At 36.4% G+C, this 22,812-nt stretch overlaps 3 protein-coding genes and 1 long non-coding RNA gene across 7 annotated transcripts in view; 1 reads left to right on the top strand and 3 right to left on the bottom strand.

Moving 5' to 3' along the window:
* Positions 1–77: 77 nt before the first annotated feature.
* Positions 78–6,259, bottom strand: LOC126377599 (mediator of RNA polymerase II transcription subunit 20). Of its 4 annotated transcripts, XM_050025419.1 has the most exons (5): positions 6,077–6,258; positions 4,206–4,323; positions 1,863–2,005; positions 1,256–1,515; positions 78–769 (listed from the first exon to the last, which is right to left on the bottom strand). In XM_050025419.1, the coding sequence occupies exons 2-5, from the start codon at positions 4,220–4,222 to the stop codon at positions 560–562; spliced, it is 630 nt and encodes a 209-aa protein (XP_049881376.1). In that variant the 5' UTR covers positions 4,223–4,323; positions 6,077–6,258; the 3' UTR covers positions 78–559. The 4 variants fall into 4 exon arrangements, with proteins under 4 accessions (XP_049881376.1, XP_049881374.1, XP_049881375.1 ...); XM_050025417.1 differs by lacking the exon at positions 4,206–4,323 and having other exon boundaries at positions 6,077–6,259; XM_050025418.1 differs by lacking the exon at positions 6,077–6,258 and having other exon boundaries at positions 4,206–4,466.
* LOC126377578 (homocysteine-responsive endoplasmic reticulum-resident ubiquitin-like domain member 2 protein) lies at positions 2,725–16,583 on the top strand. The gene is made up of 4 exons (XM_050025386.1): positions 2,725–3,136; positions 9,862–10,295; positions 11,008–11,229; positions 11,721–16,583. The coding sequence occupies exons 1-4, from the start codon at positions 3,002–3,004 to the stop codon at positions 12,001–12,003; spliced, it is 1,074 nt and encodes a 357-aa protein (XP_049881343.1). The 5' UTR covers positions 2,725–3,001; the 3' UTR covers positions 12,004–16,583.
* Positions 13,868–21,577, bottom strand: LOC126377539 (TNF receptor-associated factor family protein DDB_G0272098). The gene is made up of 5 exons (XM_050025331.1): positions 21,356–21,577; positions 20,940–21,086; positions 19,727–19,863; positions 19,331–19,539; positions 13,868–18,908 (listed from the first exon to the last, which is right to left on the bottom strand). Exons 1-5 carry the CDS (start codon positions 21,498–21,500, stop codon positions 17,990–17,992), a joined length of 1,557 nt encoding a protein of 518 aa, XP_049881288.1. The 5' UTR covers positions 21,501–21,577; the 3' UTR covers positions 13,868–17,989.
* The window catches only part of LOC126377645 (uncharacterized), a 350,458-nt gene continuing 341,513 nt past the window's right edge, over positions 13,868–22,812 (bottom strand). Inside the window, exon 2 of the long non-coding RNA XR_007567947.1 lies at positions 13,868–17,439. This is a non-coding gene — a long non-coding RNA (uncharacterized LOC126377645). The remainder of the gene's footprint in view (positions 17,440–22,812) is intronic.

Below are 22,812 nucleotides of genomic sequence, written 5' to 3'. Positions count from 1 at the left end.
GGCACGTAAAATCGTCAATCCCTGCCATTATGCCAAGTCAGAAAAAGTTAACAATTGTTTTAAAGAAACGAAAAAAAGCGTATTTTCAATTGTATATTTTAAATTTTATACTTAATTTAAAACATGTTCACTGTGTATGAACCACATATGAGGCATAATTTGAAACTCATACGTGCATGTCCCATATGTGGGGCACATTTTTTCTTGCCATATACTATCAAAGAGCAAAAGTGCAGTCACTGAGCCCAGCGAATTATTTGTAAACAGTGGTGAAATTATGAACCATTAGTTGTCATAATTATAAAATTTATGTTTTTGTAGGTGTCTTTGATCTGTTACAGAAACGACATGTAAACAGGAGGTCTCAAGTGCAATCAGTTAATTTATTACTTTGCAAGAAACTGATTGGACTTTTGCACCTTATCATACCTACATTCCAATGTGTTTATAGAATAACAACACAGCATTTCAGGGGTTGATATCTAATTTTCAGCTACACAGTGATCGTGTTAACTTAAAATTAAATACTTACTTAAATAAATACTTCATAAAACTTCACTTACGCAGCTCTCATACCGGTAACTTTTCTATATGCACTAAAGTGTTCTAAGTACTGATAAATAGTGTCTATAGGCGTGTATATCTCGTTCATACGACTGAGCAAATGTTGCGGCGGTTGCACGGGCACTGATGGCCCCAGGAGGCCTTGTAGGAACTCTCTGAGTAGACCCCAGACTGCATTCGCCATTACACAGGGTCGGTATTCTACCTGCAATTAAAGATTGACTAGTAGTGAGTAGTAGGGTTGGAAGAGAAAGGTCTAGACCACGTCTAGACGATCAGATCCAAGATGTTTTAAAGGTCAGGTCAAGAGGACTTCACGGGGTACATTTTTGACTATTATAAAAGGAGATTCGGTTATTTTAGTTATCTGTGTGAAATCTCCACCAACCCGCAGTGGAACAGTGTGGTGAAGTATGCTCCATACCCCCTCCGATTGATTGAGGGTAGGCCTGTGCCCAGCAGTGGGACGTATATAGGCTGTTTATATTATGTTATGTGTGAAATAAAAAAAAAACAAATGAAATTTGGAATTTATTTTGGACATTGTCAGTAACTAAAAATACTTATTAGGTATTATATATGTTAGTAGAAAAGAAGTGTTTTTTTTTTTCTAAAGAAAAGGCTCTCAGGGAACTAGTTCATATAAATAGCATAAATGAAAACACTTAAAAATAAAAATAAAAACACTTACTTCAATTAAAATCCCCTTAAAATTCTGGTTCATAGTGACAGAACCGAGTTTGACACAGAAATCACCGAGCTCAAACCGAGGTCCTTTGCTCTCTATCTTTGTCTGCTTTTTGGACGTATAATGTTGGGAAAGCTTCATCATCAGCAAGTCAAAGAGACCGTCGGCTATCACGTGGATGTTCTTTGTTCCGCTTTCAAGTATTGAGAATACAGAAGCGGGCTGCTCGGAATTGTGGAGAATGTGTACCGTTTTTGTTGTTCCTGTGGGGATAAAGAAATTATAAAATAATTTTGTATCCATTAAGATACTTAATACTGAAAAAAATGGGAAAAAACAAATTATTTATTATAAATGTCTACACACAACAATGAGAAAACGACAGCCTTAAAACCTAAACAAAATGACATTAAAAAAAGAAAACCAATGATGCTGTTCGGAATGATAATTCAACATTTAATGGACTAGGAAGGAAGAAAGAAGGTCTATTTAAATTCTCATAGATATTATTATGTTGATTGTTGAATCTTTTTGAAAATAAGAGTACTTACCGATCCTATAGGAGTGAATTCCAGTAAATAATGTATTAACCTGAATATAGGCAACTTACCCATTTGTGGAGGAGACAGGTAGCTTTCGCAATCAACTAGAAACTGTCCTTGTTGCGAAGCCCCGAGAGCTAGAAGTCGCTTTGTAATTAATTCTATAACATAAGTTCCAGTCTTGTTTTCAGGGACCGGGTACTGTTGTAAACTGGAAAAAATGGCTCAATATGAATTATAATTGATAAATAAATTAAAGTTTTCAATAAAAATATGTTTACTTACACTGTAACACCCATTTTTTGTATTATAAAACGATTCAAAACAAGTTATAGGTTAAGATATGTTTTATGATAAATTAGTGCGTTAATACACAGAACATTAACAGCATTTAATCCATATCGCTAGGTTTAACACATCTTCGTCAATAATAGTAATCTTCTTCAAAGAAAACACTGAAATTGTATAAGAAATCAACCCAAAACTACGATCGAAAGACGCGGTACCAAACAAAAAATGACGTTTTGAGTTTTTAAAAGCGTTTTGCTGTCATCTTTTCTTTGCATTGCGTTTTGTTGTTTAGTTGTCTGTAGTTTTGTTAACGACGCGCGTGGCGAGTGCAATATGCAACTACTTATTTTAAATTATATAACAGTAAAGAATGATACCAAAGAAAATTATAGATCATGGTCCTTGTAAAAATATTAATTTCTAAATATTAGGATAAGAGATAAGGATTTCAATCAAATTTCAATCACCCAATGCTTATTCTGTTTTTACAACCTTATCAACAATAAACCAATCATAGACGACTATTTTCTAAATACCTTAAAAATATGCATTAACAACCAATGAAAAATCTGTATTTTGTATATTTAAAACATTTTCTTGATGTCACATGCTAGTGCTGGACCAATCAAAACTCGACAGATAATTTGGTAAATTGACAGGTGCGGGGGCCTCATCCATCATTTTACGGAGTATTTATTTACGTAAAAACCAATTAGTTTAGCCATTTATAAGTTTTACAACCGAATAATATACTCAGCTAGAGAAAACGCTTTTAAATACAACCGCGCCACTATAAAATTCAACGTCGCCCATGCCTGAGTAACGATTTGAAAAATTAATATTGTTTTATTTTGGTGGTGTGATAAAAAAATTCGAGTGCTATTATCTAACAGTAAGGTTTGTTGGATGGTTGAAAATGATACCAGATAACGTGACCCTGGTCGTGAAGGCCCCAAATCAGCAGATTGAAGACCAGAACATAGAATGTCAGTCGTCATGGACAGTGAGGCAACTGAAAGGACATCTTTCGGAAGTGTATCCTAGTAAACCGGTAAGATTCTTCATAATATCTACTATTTTTGTATCGCTTATCATATAATTAGTCTGTAATATATGTATATGTCCCTCCATAGGCTGATGACTCTTTAAGTTTTACCTCTTTTCTGTCCCCTGTATTTACTAATCATCCGCACAAATGATTTTACAACATAGTATAGTAGGTAGGTATATTTCGATTATTTAAACCAGAAAATTATATTCTTGCATCATTCAATGTCATTTCATTACATATAATAAAAAGCACAGCTCTGTAAATCATATTTCCTCTGTGTAACATAATTATTTATTATCTAAAAGTAGGTATGTAGGTACCAACCTATTTAGTTTCTAGGTTCTATAGATTAGATGACATGCAATTGCTTCTAAACAAAACAAACATTTAAACAAATGTTTGTTTTGTTATAGTAAACTTTAGTTCAATGTCGGTAAATTGCAAGTTATGATAAGATAATGGATGTTGAGAGTGTATGAAATGAGAAGATTGAGAAAGCAAAACATTATAATACTGATTTTAATATTGAATGAAACTGATATTTTTAAAAACAATATAACATACTGAATATGACAATATATTTAAAAAACAAAACTTAGGATGACCAAGGAGGCCGTCATTAACGATGGATATGTGTATTTAACATAGTATTTGTCCATTTTGATGTCGTAGGTTTCATAGCTATATTACTTTGAAATTCCAAGTAATGAGAGGGTCTGTCCGACATGCCACTAAAACAAAGTCTTCATCATCATCAGCCGTATGACGCCCACTGCTGTGCATAGGCCTCCCCCAAGGATCTCCACGACAATCGGTCCTGCGCTGCCCGCATCCAGCGGCTTCCCGCGACCTAAACAAAGTCTTATTAACTGTTTATGTTCAGTTGACTGATTGCATGTTTGGGAACAAAAATGAAAAAAATAATTTTAAAGAACATGTTAAAGAACCTAGTACTGAAGCGGATAATGATAATTATGATCAACATTTAGTCTTGTCCGACTACATAAAAATATATGTTATAATCTGCTTGCCTCTGTACCTATAAATAGGCAAACAACTAAACACTTACTGTGAAAGTCGTGGCATGCCATGATTTTTCTCATGAGTATTACCTTATTTGACAAGGTTATTTCTTAGCACCAACTTCTGTTCCAACCAACTTCGGTTCAGTAAAATCTACTCTGAACCTGCATGCGTGTATGAAACGATTGTTGAATGTGGAGGAAGCAAGAGAAGTATTGTCAGGATTGAAGCAAATGGAATTCCATAGTCTCTGCTTACCCCAGTGGGAAATAGGCGTGAGTTTATGTATGTATGCTCCTATGTATTATGTACCTAAGTTTTTAAGTCATCAAAAGACAAATTGGCAAGTGTGTTTGTTTAGTATTAAGTATGTGCCTTATCTCTAAAATTCTTTCAAGTTATGTTTAAAATGTACATAAATTCACGCGTGTACTAAATTATGACGTCAGTAGATGACAACATCATAGCCACTTTGGTGTTTCACTGCAAACTGGATAATATCTGGTTACACTAGAATTGATATGCAATTTTTCTCTCTTGTGAGATGTGAGGTCAATAGTCGACCTCATCACCCTAATGTCGGGATTACTATTGAACCGCCCTTGAATAAGAAAACCAGGTATGCTCAAAAGTGACAGCTCACATTTCAAGGTTAGCCCTGCTGACGTCATCCGACCCTGCATTGCCATTTCGTAAAAAATAAATTACCCACAACATATGTTTTTATATTTACTTTGCATGGAAATTTTGAACTTTTAGTAAAAGAGTTACTTACAGTTTTAACGATTTTTATACATAATTATGTGACAAGTGATAGTAATTAAATACATTAGTCAGTAATTCGCTTAATTTTCAATAATAAAATTTACGTCCTTGGAATGCTGGAGATACCAATTTGATAGAAACACAGTGGTAACACTTACGTCATCAAAGGGCTAGCAATGGCGGTTTGTCATAGGATTGATTGAACATACCTGGTTTTCTTATACCACGGAACCGCCAAAGGCCTCTGACACGGTTCATGTAACTAACCACTTATTTAAGTAAAAGGTGCTACGTCCGACTGCTTAGTCGCTTAGTCGTCACGACTTTTGGACGATCAGACTCCAATGCGTTTGTGATATTTCCCTACTGGAAATCGAACCCTTGACCTTCAGATCGAGAGACCAATGCTTTTACCACTAGACCATGGAGCGGTCTTCTTCTTCTATCATGTGGGTTATGACGAAGATTACCAACATCATCAACCCTGGTGTCAGGATTACTATTGAGCCGCCAAAGACCCCTGACATGGCTCATCCACATGTGATCCACACAGAACCAACGGATCATCTTACTTGCGGACATTCGGGCGATCAGCCTGTAATGTCCTAACTAGCGTTGAAAAAAGCGGGAATTTTTCCCGTTTTTTTCAAATTCTTTCGTTTTTCTACAAGTTTTATTCGACCTAACTCCTAACCAAACTAGACATGCATGCCACAAGAGATTTATGTCCCCACCGGAATTCGAACCTGGGACCTCCGGATCGTGAGCCCAAGGCTCAACCACTGGGCCACGGAGGCCGTTAATACGGAGCTGTTACTACGGTTATATTCTTTACTCTATGTCTCAGTGCTCAAGTCTCTTATCATTACATTATTTAGAATACTACTCATGCAAACAGCTATTGCACACATACATAAATTCTTGTTTTACGTATAGATTATTATCAAAAATGGCTAATCGACTTATCGTCATGGCCGTGATATTAGTTCATTATAATAAGAGCAAATTATATCTACGTACAGCAGATATAATTACGAATGAATCGTACTTAGCAAATCCCAATTACTTTTATGAATTTTATAATATAAAAAAGATTGAATATTATTAAAGTGATTGGATCTTTTATAACATACAAAAAAAACACAAACTCACGGCTGTATCCCAATTGGGGTAGTCAGAGGTACATCCATAGCACACTCAGGACACTTTATACAAACGACCTCGTTTCACACAGACACCATACATTGAGGTTATCGTTCACGCGCATCTGTGTGTGTGAGGGTGACGGTGTGAGTCCACTGTTGAACACAGGTCTAACCTTAACAATGGAATGCCGCCGACTATGTAAAAACGAATTCTTCCTTCATGTGTAAATGTCGAGTAACTGTCGAACTACCCACACTGTACACAAAGGAAGAAGTATGTCTTCCTTTCTTCCATTCCATCGCGCTTACAAGTACTTACAACTCTGTAAGCAGGATCTAAAAAGGCAGGTCTATAGAGTTTCGGACCGCGGTGCGAATCGACTAAAGCTTTTTTCGAATGGGTCGTAATGTTGCACCATCGCTGTGGTTGGAGCTATGCGAATAGGCTAGTTTCTAACTAGTCAAATCAGTTACTTTTTGCTAAGCGTCAAAGCACACTATGATGAAAAACGTGATAAAATGTCGGAATTATTATTACATTTTTTTAATAAACTTCATAAATAAGTTAAATAGAAAAAAAAACTGTTTTTTGTCACCAGATCTAAAGGTGAGGTCTTTATTTAGTAGTCAGAATTTCATAATTTGTCTTAAACCTAGTACACGACCCAATTGCCACAGGTGTCTTATAAAATGGGTCGATTCGGACTGGGTAAAAGGTAATAAATACGATCTTATTTTATCCGATTCCACTGCGGTCCGAATCGGTAGTGATTCATCGCGGTGCAAAGCAAAACGAGAGCTTTTTAATTGGTACCCGAACTGAAACTCAAAAAAATCCTGGATGACAGACCGCACCAACCGTCATGTTAAGGTTACGATGATGCCCGGAGCAACGATTACGAATTAAATTAATATAATGTCCATGCACACCACAACCCACCACTACTGTACTGTGTGGTCTACTCTATTATTCCCTAAAAAGTAGCATGAAGGATGCTACACCGACAAGAGCGTGGCTCTTAAATTAGTGGTGTGAATGTCCATGGACGTACCCACTTATGGGACTCATACAGGACTGGGCCGAGCTCCCCATTGGTCCAGCCAAGTACATACCTACATTACAAAGTATATACATAATTCCTAATAAGATTAGAAATAGGCCGTAAACCGTACGGTACGGACCACAGGAGCACAGAACATAACATAAAGTAGATGCTTTTACAGCCACCTTAATGATTGACGTCGGTCTCAGAGAATATATAGAGTGAAACTATCCTTTAATTTTGTTTCCATAACTTATCAAAATATATGAGACCTTGAACAAGACTTCTGGTTTCAATGTTTACTTATTTATAAATTCCAAATGTGTCTTATGCATGATGACGTAATTTTAACCGAATCTTCATTTACCTGCCATATGGTTCATTGTATCATGATCGTATCCATCTTAGGACATCGGTACAATCATGAGCAATATCATGTACCCACTTTAGAACCCTGCCGCACTATCATATTTGACTTTTAATGAGGCTTACGGTTTAAATTGTCAAAAAAGTTAAAGAGACAGTTGCAAAGTGTATACATATTGGTACTCGTGATCGTAACAAATTGACTTGAGCTACAAGTTGTCTTATGGTTGCTTTTGTCTGTACAATCATCCGATTACTTATCCAGGTAGTATGGAAAGAAAACATAGTTATTATATGGCAAATATATCTCCTTGCTTCTCAAACAGCTCCATTTCGATGCCCGGTACCAGACTTGCACCAATGAGTTATGTATTTATCCGTGCAATTTTCACTAACATAGTTTGGTTTTCTTAGTTCATCTGGCAATGGATGTACTTCTGACGGAACGTAGTCTTGAGCCTATGATATTTTATTATGTTCCTCAGTTGGAGAGGATACTCGCTTAGATGACTTTTACGATATGCACGAATTGAGAAGCAGCTAAACGCATTCGCGTGGGTGACTCACACAGATACGCGTGTGCGGTAATAACGTGTAGTGTCTGTGTAAAAAGGTATGAAGTTTCCGGGGTGTGCTGCCAACAGCCCAGCAAATAAATTATCCATTATTTTATGCCTAAACTGACACCCGGGGCCTGTTTCATAAAACTTTAAATAATTGTAAATTACAACGACAATTTGGTGTTCATTACGTAGCTAATATGAAACTGCAAAATATTCGTGATGTCACACTCCGCAATGTACATCAAATTGTCATTGTAATTACAATTGTAAGTTTTATTAAACAGGCCCCAGGTATAAAAGTGGCAAATCTTTTTTATTTTGGCTTAGGTCAAAAATAGATTTACATTTTTACCGACTTCAAAAAAGGAGGTTCTCAATTCGACCGTAAATATTTTTTTTCCTGAAAAAGTTTTCACTGCCATTCTATACATTTTCTTTCACAATTTATAAGCTGATAGCTATTGCCTAGTAGAACGTTTGAACCATATCAAATTGACCGACAGACAATTGTGAACTGCAATCAAAAGGGGGGACTGATCCATACAGAACACATAACATAATCCCACGACTGTATTCCTAACTAGGTTACTCACAGGTACATCCATCGCAAGATGAACTGAGCACGCACGCTTTCTGTTAGACCAACGTGATAGGTAGTGAGCCGTATCGCCGTCTGTAAAGGTCGAGCCAACTCTGTTTGTGATCTAATGCGGTAATGGGCGGTAGGTATATCCATCTTAAGACTTCAATGCCAAAATGTGGCAGCAAGTAGTCTACCCACCTTGATAGGCATGAGCATGGTATAAGACCAGGTATGCTCAATCCTATGACAAGCCGCCATTGCTAGCCCTTGAATGACGTAATTGTTACCATTAAATTGGTATCTCCAACATTCCAAGAACGTAAATTTTATCATTGAAATATAAGTGAATTACTGAGTAATGAATTTAATTACTATTACTTGACACATGAGTTATGTAAGTAGGTATGTCTTTCAGTTTAGAATTTAGCATTTTTTCTATAAAATTGTGACTATTAAAATAAGTTGTATAACATTTACTTTCGTAGAGTATCAAATGAGTTCTTTATCAAATTATTTTTTTCATATTCCAATTATGTGGCTGGTTCATATTCAGATAAGCTTTACGACCAATCAATATACATTTTTGCATTAATCACTACATATACATAACTATGTGCAAAGTGCTCACGGTTTTTTCTTTTAAACATACATAGGTATATAAACTCACGTATATTTCCTACTGGGGTAAGCAGTCTACAGTATACCTTGAAATTCTTCCTTATCTAACCGAAAATACCAATACGTACCTACCTAATATTGTTCTCAAAGCATTTGTAACTCAGATAGGTTTAAGTGTCCACTTCCGTGGTCTAGTGGTTAGACCTTTAGGCTCACGCACGATTTAGAAATCCGGGTTCTATTCCCGATTAGGACAGTCGAAATCGCTAAGATTATCCTTTGTTTGGCTAGGACTTAGGGCATTCCAGGCTGAATCATCTGATTGTCCGAAAAAGTAAGAGGATTCCGTGCTTCGGAAAAGCACTTTAAGCCGTTGGTCCTGGGCTACTAGCCCAAACAACTTCACCAACCCGCAGGCGCAGTGGAGCAGCGTGGTGGAGTATGCTCCAGAGCCCTCCAGTTGACTGAGGGGAGGCCTGTACCCAGCAGTGGGACGATATAGGCTATTTTTGTTATGTTTAAGTGTACCTACTTACTTAGGGTTTTCTCTTTAGTTTTTATCGTGAAACGAGCTTTTTGTGTGCAAGTTATAATTCATAAATTTTTCGACTTATTTCAGAGCACGGATGAACAAAAAATCATATACTCTGGACAACTCCTGGACGACAACACAGTCTTAAAAGACGTCCTCCGAACTTATGAGAGCCAGATCATCCATACTATGCACTTAGTGTGCACACCCAAGCGAAGAATGCCTGAGCCCACTCCGGACCCAACCCCTGAGGGACTCAGACGGAGAAACGTCCCCGTCCCTGAGGAGGAAAGGCCTGTGGAAAACAGGCCAGAGACGAGACAGAATGACCAGAATCACACTGTTGAAATGCAGAACTATCTGAGTTCTTTCGTCAATAATTATGGAAGGGTGCCTCCTTATCCGAATTATAATATGGGTGAAGGTTACCTCCCAGTGCCGAATGATCCAGCCATGCTCGCGAATCATATGATGATGATGCAGCAAGCGTATTTGCAGTACATGCAGCAGTATGCGAATATGTGAGTTGGTTTGTTTGTTATTGTATGCTATTGTTTAAGTATGGCATGACTTCTGAAGATTCCTTACCGGTTGATCAGTTTTGTTTGCATTGCGCACTTACTTTTATATGCGCAAATGTCAAATTGCAAAATTGCTTTCTTAGATGAATTGCTTCGATGTGACCATTTTAACCCCCCTGTACCTACTATGTTTGAATGACGAATGAAAGTTTATGAATCGTATTGAATAGAACATACTGTTGTTTGATAGTTCAAGAAGTCCTAATGGTAGCAACGCGTTACTAACTAGTAGTACGTACGTGCGTGCGTAGATATGTACGTACGTACAGTCAAAGAGTAAAAGTTCAGTTACTGAATCCAGCGAATTATTTGCAGTGGTGAAATTATGAACCATTAGTTGTCATAATTATAAAATTAGATACTGCTTATAGTTAGCAGTTTCTTTTGAGTTACCCCACAAAAAAAGAAATTACCGGGTGATAGCCCTCAGCGCTCCCCATACCAGGTAACAGCCCCCAGCGCTTCTCATTTGTCTGGCCAAGTAGTTAATGCCATTTGCGGCAAATGTACAATAAGTCACATCAAAAAGAACCTGAAAAATGAGTCTTTCAGATATGCTAAGTTTTGGCTTACCCGACGTTTGGTAATTGCTTATCCTCTGTATGTATTGATGTAGATACGACCACTGACTCCCGAATTGAATTGTCCCCAGGTGGCAAGCAGGCGCGCCGCCGCCGGCCGCGGCCCCCGAGACCCCGCCGGCGCCCGCCGCGCCGCCCGCGCCCCCCGCCGACGACGAAGACGGCGCGGCTCGAGATTGGCTCGACCATCTCTACGCGGCTTCGAGACTGGCCATACTGTTCTCGCTGGTGTACCTGTACGGCAGCCCGGCGCGGCTGCTGCTTGTCTTGCTGCTGTGCGCCGCTGGCTATCTGTGAGTATAGTTATATTCTGTGGTTCACGTTATTTTACTAGATTTATCATTGGGATGGCAAACAACAACAGTTGTGCATTCTCCAAACAGGACCATTACAGGCACTACTATTACCATAATATTAACATTTTATTACAAGGGCCACTCCGCGGCGCACCAATATGAGATTGGAGCCAATAGTATATTTAAGCCGTTAAGGAGTAAGGGAGCGCGCGTAGATTGTGTCTCGCTCACACACAAGGGATAAGGAGACAGAAGGGATATTTTCGTACGTTTACAAATAAAAAAGGACTTATATTACTATTTACATACATACATAAACTCACGCCTATTTCCCACCGGGGTAAGCAGAGACTATAGAATTCCATTTGCTTCGATCCTGACATACTTCTCTTGCTTCCTCCACATTCATCAATCTACTATTACTATTAAATTACTAATTACTATTTAATTTACCCAAAATGAAATAAATATATTTTTTTCTATTCCAGCCACCAGATAGGCTTCTTCCGCGATCTCCAAGTGAACCCACAGGAAGCAATGCGCGCCCCACCCGCCGAAGCGCGCGAAAATCCCGCGCCAAATAACGTTAACAACGAGGCTAACGTTAATAACGAAGCTAACGTTAATAACGCGAACAACGCTATTCCTAACCTCAACGCCCCCGCCCCCGAAACCACAGACAATATAAACGACAACCAACAGTCGTTACTAGCTGTCACTTGGATGATTTTCACCTCATTCTTTGCCTCCCTCATACCAGACACGAATTAAAAAGTTAACGTTTGTCCGGTGCGTTTCTCTCGTGTCGTTTTGGTCGATACGTCAAATGGACTAGTAAAATATATTCGGTTACTATTTCGCTCCGTCACAATTAAAAGCGCGGGTAGTTTTATAAGAAAAGGGAGGCAAAGGGTCGTTTCATAAAGCCGGTGTAGTTTCATTTTGAAATTTGAAATTATTAACAAAATGAGAATAGACTAGAATGTTATTAATGTTGCCAACAGGTTTAATTTCACATTTCATTACCTCTCTTTTATCGTGACAGGAGTTTTTATTTAAAAAAATGCAATTCTAGGCCATCAGATATCGGAACTAAAGTGACTTTAAATCTTCGTCTAGATAATATGTAAGAGAGAACGTTATGGGCAACTTTAAAGGAAACCGGTCATAGTTCATAACGTAAGTTAGATATAAAATGGCGGTTTTAAAATGTAAATAAAAAACGACTAGCAAAATACTTTTCTCTATTTATGGCTGCGTAAAAAGCGAAAGAAGCGAGTTTCAAAAATATATCGATAGTAAAATCACGTTCAAGTATGAAATTCAATCGGTTTTTCTCGCGAAGTTTTCTTTAGGTAATATCCGTGTAATTACAACCACGTGCGGTCTAATCTCCGTCGCGGAAAATGAAGTATTTACGTCTTATTTTTTTTCTAATGTAACTAATAAATTACAGAAGAATATGCAAAGCATACTTTATGGTCAATCCTTAAGAACCCTTATCGCTCTCCGCCCACTTTGGGCCAATTTTCTTAAATATATATTTTTAATAATATGGGCTAGGCTACAATCTCACCTGATGGTAACTTTATGTAATCATAAAACCAAGGTTACACATCATGCCTTAATTTTTTAACGGGTGGAATACCTCAGCGCGCCCTATTTGTACAGCCAAGTTTTGATTGCCATTTGTGGCAAGTGTACAAAGACAATTTAATCATCTTTTAGTAACATCATCCGAAGAGAAACTTCGCGAGAAATGTCTATTTACGTACATTTTAGTCTTTTTAAAGACTTGTAACAGTCGATACCGAGTTATTTCAAATTCCATTTTCAAAATAACAAAACTTCTATTTATTGTTACATGTGTGGCGGCGGAATACAAATAAATATATCTAAATTGAATTTGTCTTCCTACCGTCAAATAATAATTTCAGATTATTTATCAATAACTGCCCAATTTTAGAATAATAAGCACATTCATTGTAACGCACTTCACTCCTTTTATATAAATGTCGTCCAAATTTTTATACATAAGAGATATACAAAAAAAAAAAAACATTTATTTGCTACCATTTTGTATATTTCTCATTTCTTGCCAAAAACCGCTTCTAACTCGTACTAAACGCAGTCCAAAAAAGGCTAAATTAAAATAATACGGATTTGTTTATGAAAAAAAATCATTCACGCACTGATTGCAAAACCAAATACTAATTGTATATAAATTATCTATTATTATTAGTTTTTAGAAAATGTATAATAGGATGTAGTGCTATTGTAAATTATCCACAAAGATTTCTTAAGAAGTTTATTTGAATTTAATTCCGTTTGCTATAAAAAGAATCCGTGAAATTTTGAAGGGTCTGAAAGACCGAAAATGTTAAGAGTTATCCGGAAATTGTAGCATGGTGCGTAAGGCCGGGTTTCCACTGATGCGGAGATGGGCGGAGAAGAGCGGAGATGTGCGGATTTGACCAATCACAGCGTTCGAGAGAGCGAAAAACGAAGAAGCTCTTGTCACTCTCTCCCTCACGGTGATTGGTCGATTCCTGCACATCTCGGCTCACATCCGCCCAGCTCCGCGTCAATGGAAACGCGGCCTAAGACGGCTGTCAGAATGGTAGATTTCTGTCTCTTTCGCACTAGACTGTTATCTTTCTGTCTTGCTCATACTCACCTGCTAGATCGCAGAATTTATAATCAACGAAGTATTTCCATCGAGAAATACTGATCTGAAGCAGAGTTCATAACTTGGTTGATTTTTTAATTTCTTTACACAACTTGAGTAATGAAATCCTTAAGTGTCAACTGACTTATGTTACATTTTACCTTAAGGCGACAACTATGTTACGTGCGAGAGCGAGACAAAAATACTTGTAACTCTCTCTTGCTCTTTAAACTAAAGGTCTTAAATCTAGTACAGTCATGAGCAATATAATGTACCCACTTTAGGACTCTGTCGCACTAACATATTTGACATTTAGTGACTTACAGTTCAATTTGTCAAAAAAGTTAATGTGACATGGTACCAAAGTGTATACATATTAATGCTCGTGACCGTACAGTGTCGTTACACGCCGTCGGTATTTATAACATTATTTACAATATATCCCTTAAGAAAAAAAATATAGCGTTCACCACGTGGACCTAAATAAGGAGTAATAACGTACGGGCTTGAGTTTAGGCCGGATTTCCACTGACGCGGAGATGGGCGGATTTGACCAATCACAGCGTTCGAGAGCAGAAAACGAAGACGCTCTGTCACTCTCCCTCACGGTGATTGGTCAATTCCTGCACATCTCCGCGTCAATGGAAACGCAGCCGAAGACTGTATGGATTGAATCACACTTTTATGACCCGACGACTACTATGGCTTAGGCAAGATTCTTAAAAATTCAACTCATTTTTGCCTAGACGTCAATTTTTCTTCTCTATTTTGACAAAACAAGTAAGACTTGTTATTACATTGAAGAAAAAGTCAAGGCATATAATGGCGCGGTTTCCTACAGACACCTAAAGTTATACCTGTCATTTTCTTATCCGCCGAAAAGGAAAGGGACGGATGATTGGCAGCTGTCAGTTTTTAAAATGAATGAATAAACCAAGCAATTAAATAGGCATCTCGCTAGTATGTAACCCGTTCGAAGTGTGTCGTCAACTTAATTCTGCCGGGTTATAGGACTACGTAAAATTTTGAGAAGGATGTTTGGGAGTGGTATTACTAAACTAATCTCAACTTCGAGACTGCCATCAAGATCATGTCAATGTGACAGTTCTTATATAAAAACAGGGACTTGAGGGCAGTCTCAGCTGAGATTCTTTTATAATGCCACCCTTAAGTTTCTGCCTAAAATTGACATGGGTTCCATTAAGTTTATGCCTGTCGATTACCCGTCTCTTTCCTTTTCGGCAGATAAGAAAATGACAGGTATACCTTATAATAAAATTAGATGGTCTGTACAGGAATCGGCACCATTATGAACATTTTTGTGGATTATATAAACCTGTATATAGCACATAGTTTTAGGTCTTACTACATATAAATTATAGTCGTGATTCCCTGCATTTCCATCTTTGGTTTAACATAATAATAATTATTTATCGTTCGACCACCACAGTGAATAGGATAGTTTCATGTTTAATGGTTAATTTTGTTTTATGTAGTTTTGGGTGTCTGTTGCGTAAGGGACAATATTACAAGCCGTTTACCAGTGAGATACAGAAATCATCAAAAGTTTGTTACTATTACTATAGGTTTTAGTATTTCAATTATTATCAAAAACCAGGACGGAAAAAATAACAAACACGTTTTAAGACGGTATCTCGAAACTGTATGAAGCTGAGTGTAAAATAAAATAAAAACAAAACACTAACTAAAGAAGAATAAAGCATTTGGTTTTAGAATCGTAAATTATGCTACAGAACGCCCGTTTTATGAACTGGGGCATTAAAAAGGCTACATTGAAGCAATTTATCTCAACAATATTGCTATTTGACAATTATTTGTTAATATTGCGCTCTATTGGTTTTTAATGAATTGTATCAATGTGGCCTTTTAAGCTGAGACATGCTACTACATACGTCACTATTCTCCTAAAACGGGTGTGAGCGAGATAGAATAAGGACCCGATGAGACATAACGTTGAATATAATGTTATTTGTCCCGCTCTATTCTCCGCTAGTTCTTATCTATAAGGAAGCTAGTCTTATAAAAGTTAGACAGACAAATATTCTGAGTACTTGTTTTACTTTACACCAGCTTTAAGCTCAATAAGTACTTTGTGTCGATGGTAACGATTTTAGCAGGCAAAATGTGATTTTATTTTAGTATAATAGCTCTCAATATTGTGGCATCTGAGCGAGATACCTTTTTGATACGCCCGGGTTATTCATTCATTTACTCATTCTTCTTAAAATAAGAGCTGTCAATCATCCGTCCCTTTCCTTTTCGGCGGATAAGAAAATGACAGGTATAACTTAAAGTAAAATTAGGAGGTGTCTGCAAGAATCGTGGCCATTGTTAAATTAAAACAAAATTAAGTTTGTATCTGCCTGAATCGGCATCATTACATTACAATATTCCAAAATGTAATATTAAAACTCTTGTAAAACAAAGCAAATTATGTTAATTGTAAATTATTTTACAGTTGTTAAGAAATGCTTCCTTTGTTGATTAATTTATTATAAATTAAAAAATAACTACACATACAAAGATCATCTGCATTTGGTAAGCGTTAAGATTGTGGATATAATATTACTATAAATTATTTCGGATATTACGCTACGGATAATTTTGTTTACTGTGATAAGGTTTTTGTTTGCACCCTTCTAAAATAAATTTTGGATTGGTATCTGGATTCTTTTATTTTTAAACCCTTTATTTGTAAATAGCAATTTCTTTTTGTTTTTTTTAACCCGTTACGTTGCGATCAAAGCGCTTTTGTTTGTGGGTTTTATATTTTCGGCCTTGAACGTAGCGTCTCCGACAAAATCCGATATTAGTAGTAAGTACTACGGGTAGAATTTTTTTTTCTGTGGTATTACCAAGCACCGTAGTAGCTTTAAAACTGTTTTAAAATATAAGCTAATGAGACAAAACAAAATATTCAATTTATACACGAAAAAAATAATAGTAAACATGCTGCCCACCTAACACAGACAATTGTGCCTTTTAGAGGGGACACAAACTTAACCTTATTTTTATTAGACAGCTCTTAAAATATCGCCGTACTTTACTTTACTTTTTTACAATAAGTGCAAGAAAAAGAGAGCTAGTTTATAAGTTAAAATTAAATTGGCGATTGCCTAAATCGGCTCCAATATAGTACCAAAACAAACCAAGATCAACTTGATTTTATATTAAAAACAAACAATAAATTAGAAAAATATACATAAAGTCCAACATTAAAAAAGGCCACTGCGAAACGATTCATCTAAAAAAGAAATATTGCAATTTGACATTTGCGCATATACGAGGCGTCTCACTTTGAGGTCGAAGGTTCGAATCCAGCACAGGCCTAAACCAATAATTGTCGAATTTGTTTTCGAATTCAAGTTCGGAACATAAATGATTATCACATGGTCAGAGGTGAACGAAAACATCGCGAAGAACCCCACATTCCCAAAAATGCATTTTCAGAGGTATGTGACCTAACCTGTATTGGGGTGGTTTTCCCTTCGCGTGTTGGAAGGTCAGGCCTTCAGAACCTTGATACCGACCCCGCCGGCGTGGTTGACGATTTCCCTCATTCAGCGCTTATCGCTATCGACCCACTAGGGTCGATTAATCCTTTCAATATTCTTCCTCTCAGACGACGCCCTGAGCCGAGGTTCGCGCCCAACTGGGCACCCTCAGGCCTGTTGTCTTAAACGTTGTAACGGGTGAGAGCCTTCAGCGCTCCCCATTTGTCCGGCCAAGTAGTTAATGCCATCTGCGGCAAATCTACAACAAATCACGTCAAAAAAAAAGGAAGGTCAGGCAGTCACTTCTGTAAAAAACTGGACGTGGCACCCCGTGAAACCGGGATAATGCTAGGGAGATGATGACATTTGATGGTGATGATGAGATGATTACAATACTAAATGGGCCATGCAAACAAATGTCAAATAGCATTATTGCTTTCTTAGATGAATTGCTTCTATGTGGTTATTTAAACTCCCAAGCTTATAGGTTGGGAAGTTCCACAAGTAATCAGGTGACAACTTGAGCCAGATTATGAAGATCTTTAGACTATCACCCTGCTTAACAGCAGTTAAATTAGAAATCTTCTGTAAAATCAACATCCATTACATCATCTAAAAGTTCACTGTCTTTATTGTCATCATTATTCTCTTCATCCAGTGTTGTTTCATCACCTTTTTTTAATATCTGGTCACTTGAAGAATTTTCTGTACCATTATTTGTATCAATTGTTGCAACTGTTTCATTTTCTTCAACAGAATTTCTTTTAAGATTGATTTGTTCAGTTCCTTCTTCTGTTTCATCTGTATTCTTATCATCTCTATTGTTTATAACAATGACTTCGTCGACTTTGTTACTTGCTTCTGTTTCAACACTTTCAACTTGCATATCATCATTTTCATTTTCAGATATACATTTGCTATTTTTGTCAGTGTCACCTTTTGATGAATCCAAAGATATTTTATCAAGTATTTTTGCTGTATCATCTCTTTTGATATTATCGTGTATATCAACAGTGATAGCTTCGTTCACTGTTGTTACATTACAATCATCATCACTGTCATCTGAACTGTCTAAAACATTTGATTTGTTTGGTTTCCTTCTATTAGTTTCAATTTCCTTATCAATGTCGATAATTTCGTTTGATTCTATATTTCCATTTTTGTTTGTATATCCTTCAGTGATATCAATAACATTCTCATCAATGGTCTTATGTACATCAACAATGATAGCTTGATTCACTGTTGAAGCATCACCTTCATCATCTGTACTATCTATCACTTGCAATTTATTCTTTTTAGCTCTTGTATCATCTCTGACACTGTTGTCGCCAGTGTTCATAGGTACAACGCCATCTGTTGATGTGTTGGTATTGGCAGTTTTAAGCCTAGCAAGTCTTCTTTCTTCAGCTAGTTTCCTGTTTCGCATCATACGTTCTCGCTGTTCATCACTGATAGACGGCGATGACGTAGCTTTCGGCATCATTAGGGATGTCCTGAAAAAAAAATACGTCCCCGATTATTATTTATAATAATTAAAGTTTCTTTAACCTTAAGGTTGCCTGGAAGAGATATTTAACTGTAAGGCCGCCTATTGTGCTTCTATTGTCCTATTTATAAACTGGTTTCCTCTTGTGTGTTATGAAATAAAGAGTTATTGTATTGTGCAGCTATATTAATAGAAATAGAGATACACCATTGAGGGTACCAACCAAGCTAACAAGTGCATATTATTATAACAGTTTTTTTTTAATAAACTATTAGGCACATACATAAACTTCCTTCATTGTTCCTTGCGTGGATTTCGACATTCGATACGTGAACAAACACTGGTCTATGACTTGCGAGCGTCCCCGAGTATTTGTGCGTGATTTTTGTATGGAGTGTTGGAGTGAGCTTAAGGTTTCGAACTACTCACCGTTTATCAGGCATAGGGGTACTCATAGCAGGTTTCCTAACCGACCCAGGGGTGGGGGTGGCATGAGCCAGTTCAATCTGCTGCTGCAGTAACTTGTCGAACTCATCCTCCTCCTGAGGCGGCGCTGGTGCCTCGTCATCACTCGAGTCTCTTTGGACCACCGTCTCCTCTGACAGGAACTGGTCCGAACGGATTTTGTGGAGGTGTACCTGGATATTTAAAAGTAGGCAACATAGTTCATCTTGTGATGGGATACTTCTGACTACCCCAATTGGGATATGGTCGGGAGCTTATGTTTTGTGTTAGAACAGAATAGAGTATTTTCATCACTATTTTTGTCAGAAGAATTTAGATTTTTAAAGGTATAAGAACTGCCATAAGTATTTCCAAACTTACCATAACAGGTCTCTTCTTGCCAAGGGTCTCAATTTTCTTCAAACAGTCCCCAAATTGGAACTTAGGGTACAACCGGTAAGCCCAGTGCTCCAGCTTCTTCAGAACTAAGTCTAAATCTTCTTTTTCATGGCCTTTACCTGCAATATATGTAAACAATAGCATTTAACTCCATCTCCCTAGCATTATCCCGTTTTTCACAGGGTCCCCTTACCTAACTCAAAGGTTTGACAGGTCAAGGTATTTACAGAAGCGACTGCCTGTCTGACCTTCCAACCCGTGAAGGGAAAACCAGCCCAATACAGGTTAGGTCACATACCTAGAAATATGCATTTCGCCAAACGACCAAACCAACAATTGGATTTAAATTGTAGTACTTATTAATAAGAATATAAATAGAACAGTCTGCCATAGTTGGTGTTTCCTAAATATTATTTATTAAAAATTTATTGTACACAGGATAACAGAGAAACACAATAAGACAACAAGCAGAGAAACAAAGGGCACAACATTTCTAACAGAAATTTTTAAACAATCTAAATAATTTTAATTATTCTTGGTATCTTAGGGACTAGACTAGAGACTCCATGTAGAGACCTATCAGTCTATCTCAATATGCAGTGTTGCAATGTTGCAGGCTACTTAACAACCTAGTCAAATAGGTATTTAATTTTATATTACTAATATATTACTTTGATACTTTTTACAAAACCTCAAAATTAAAGTTTTCTTTATTTATTTATTTTGAGGAAGACTTACGGCCATATAGATTTTCTAAAAATAATTACCAGACAATAACTAAAGGCTAATTACAAGTCTCCACCTAATAGTTGAGTTCGTATGGATATACTATCACATGGCCTCATCTATAAGTGTTCAAATATTGTACTCATTGTTACTTAATTCATATGTATAAAATACGAAAATAAGTCGAAAAGTAAAATGAGATTGATTTTTGATCATCGTAGACTGACTTCTATTTCTAGATAAGCTTTTTATAATTTATATTTCATCATCATCATCATCAATTTGATTATGAATTTATATTTAACTCACTAAAATACCCTATTTAAAAAAAGACACTATTGGACAAAATACAGAACATAACAACTTAGACTGTAACATTCAACAATTTCGCATGAAACAGTAAATGTGAATTTGTAGATACAAATGAAATTTATAACTATATTCATAATTAACTTATAACACCTATTACCTTTAAATTTAAAGTCTTTGAAGTGGTCTGGAATAACCTGTATCCCTCGGGGTCCTGTCAATCGGGCTGGGTTCAAGACAAACCTGGGGTTCTTTATCACTCTCTTGGTTTTAGTGGAAGCTGGGTCTACACGTCTTTTATCTTCTTCTGTAAAGCACAGAAAAGACAGTTTTTAAAAAATTACAAAAGAAAATATCCTTTCGCAGTTGGTTTTGATGTTACGTTTGCCTAGTGGTCGTTTCTTAATGTGCTTCTAGAAAGCTACAACTTCTAAATGATAATTAACAATTGTGTATCGTACTTTTTAAAGTGTACAACCCAATGTATGGTAAATAGGTTACCGGAAATATTACACTCAGAAACAAATAAATATTCAACCATTACCATCAAGATCACTACACAATAGATTTATTTACCCGCTTCGTCTTCTTTTTCACTATTTGCATCACTATTTTCTTCATTCCGCGGCCTTTCATCGTATTCGTCTCCCTCGATAATACGCTCCAATTCCTGAGCCTCATTAGCTTCGTCTTGAAGAAATATATCTTCCAGTAGCGACATATTGCAATTTACACGAGTAACAGAGCAAAATTATGAGAAAATATAGAATATAAACATATTATTAAGACGGGTATTGAGTGACAGTTCTTCAGATTGCGCGGGAAAAATCTGCAACGCATGCGTGTGCGTTCTAATGTACTTCAAAAAAGGTCTGATAGCATTTGTCTTTAATTCATAAAAACTATGATTAAAAATTAATAATAAATCTATGAGCGTTTTTTACAAAATAATAATATATTTTATTAAAATTAAAGTAACACTGTCTAAGATATTTCAATCACAAGGACCAAGGTAAAAGATGCAATCATAAGACGTTTCTTATGTTCAGAACGTAACTGCATCTCAGTGCGCTTTTATTAAACACTCATTACTTTAATTATAATGTAAGAGTTATCAAGAAAATATACAAAGAATACGTTTTTTGTGCCAATATTAGTCTTTCAATATTGAATAATACAAACTGTTAACCTCAACATTATATAAAAATTATTTATAGATACTCTAACATAAATTTTATTGCATTTCTTACTTACATTTCTCATATATTCAATTTATTGAAAATAAAACGCATTAAAAATCCGTTTAAAAATTTATTTTCGTTCATAAATAGTTATACTACTTCCGCTTTACTAGCGCTGTACATATTTTACGTACTAGTTTCTTATAACTATGTAATAGTTTATACTACAACGCGTTCTGGTTATGTAATATACTAGCGTAAACTACATAGAGATAGGAAACTAGGACATACATACACAGAACAACATGGGTCTCCAGGTCTCCGATGACATACGACGGGTATTCAATGAAAAGCGTGAAGGAGATTCTTCTTGGGAGTTCAAAATCAAAATAATAACAAGATTAGTCTATTTAAATAAAGTTAGAATGTTCTGTGAACGTTTAGACATAAAAAGGCCATTTGCGCATTGAGCACCTAGAATACAAAAGTTAAGTAAACTAAGTGAAGTAGAGTAAACGGCGCAAAAGAACAATGACTTCACAAAATGTCGAATTGATCCTACCTATTTTTTGATTCGATTTATAATGATTGAAAATAAAAAGTTGAAAATTACCATTATAACTCTTAAGGAATTTGGAAACTCCATCCTCCAGAAAAATAGAAGCACTATTTAAATAATAATTAACTACCGCAGACATAAACCGATTGTTACTATATATATATATGGGTCACTATATACGTAATATGCAAAAGTTATTCTACCGATGCTGCGCTATGCAGATGTGTACAAATCTTTACTTACCATGGCCTCGATTTGAGGTGCTGGCTTTGTGATTCTAGCACCAGGTATAT

Source organism: Pectinophora gossypiella, chromosome 23 (genome assembly GCF_024362695.1).
Source record: "Pectinophora gossypiella chromosome 23, ilPecGoss1.1, whole genome shotgun sequence".
NCBI classification, from domain to species: domain Eukaryota; kingdom Metazoa; phylum Arthropoda; class Insecta; order Lepidoptera; family Gelechiidae; genus Pectinophora; species Pectinophora gossypiella.
The sequence above is the reverse complement of the archived record's forward strand: the minus strand, read 5'-3'. Positions and strand labels throughout refer to the sequence as shown.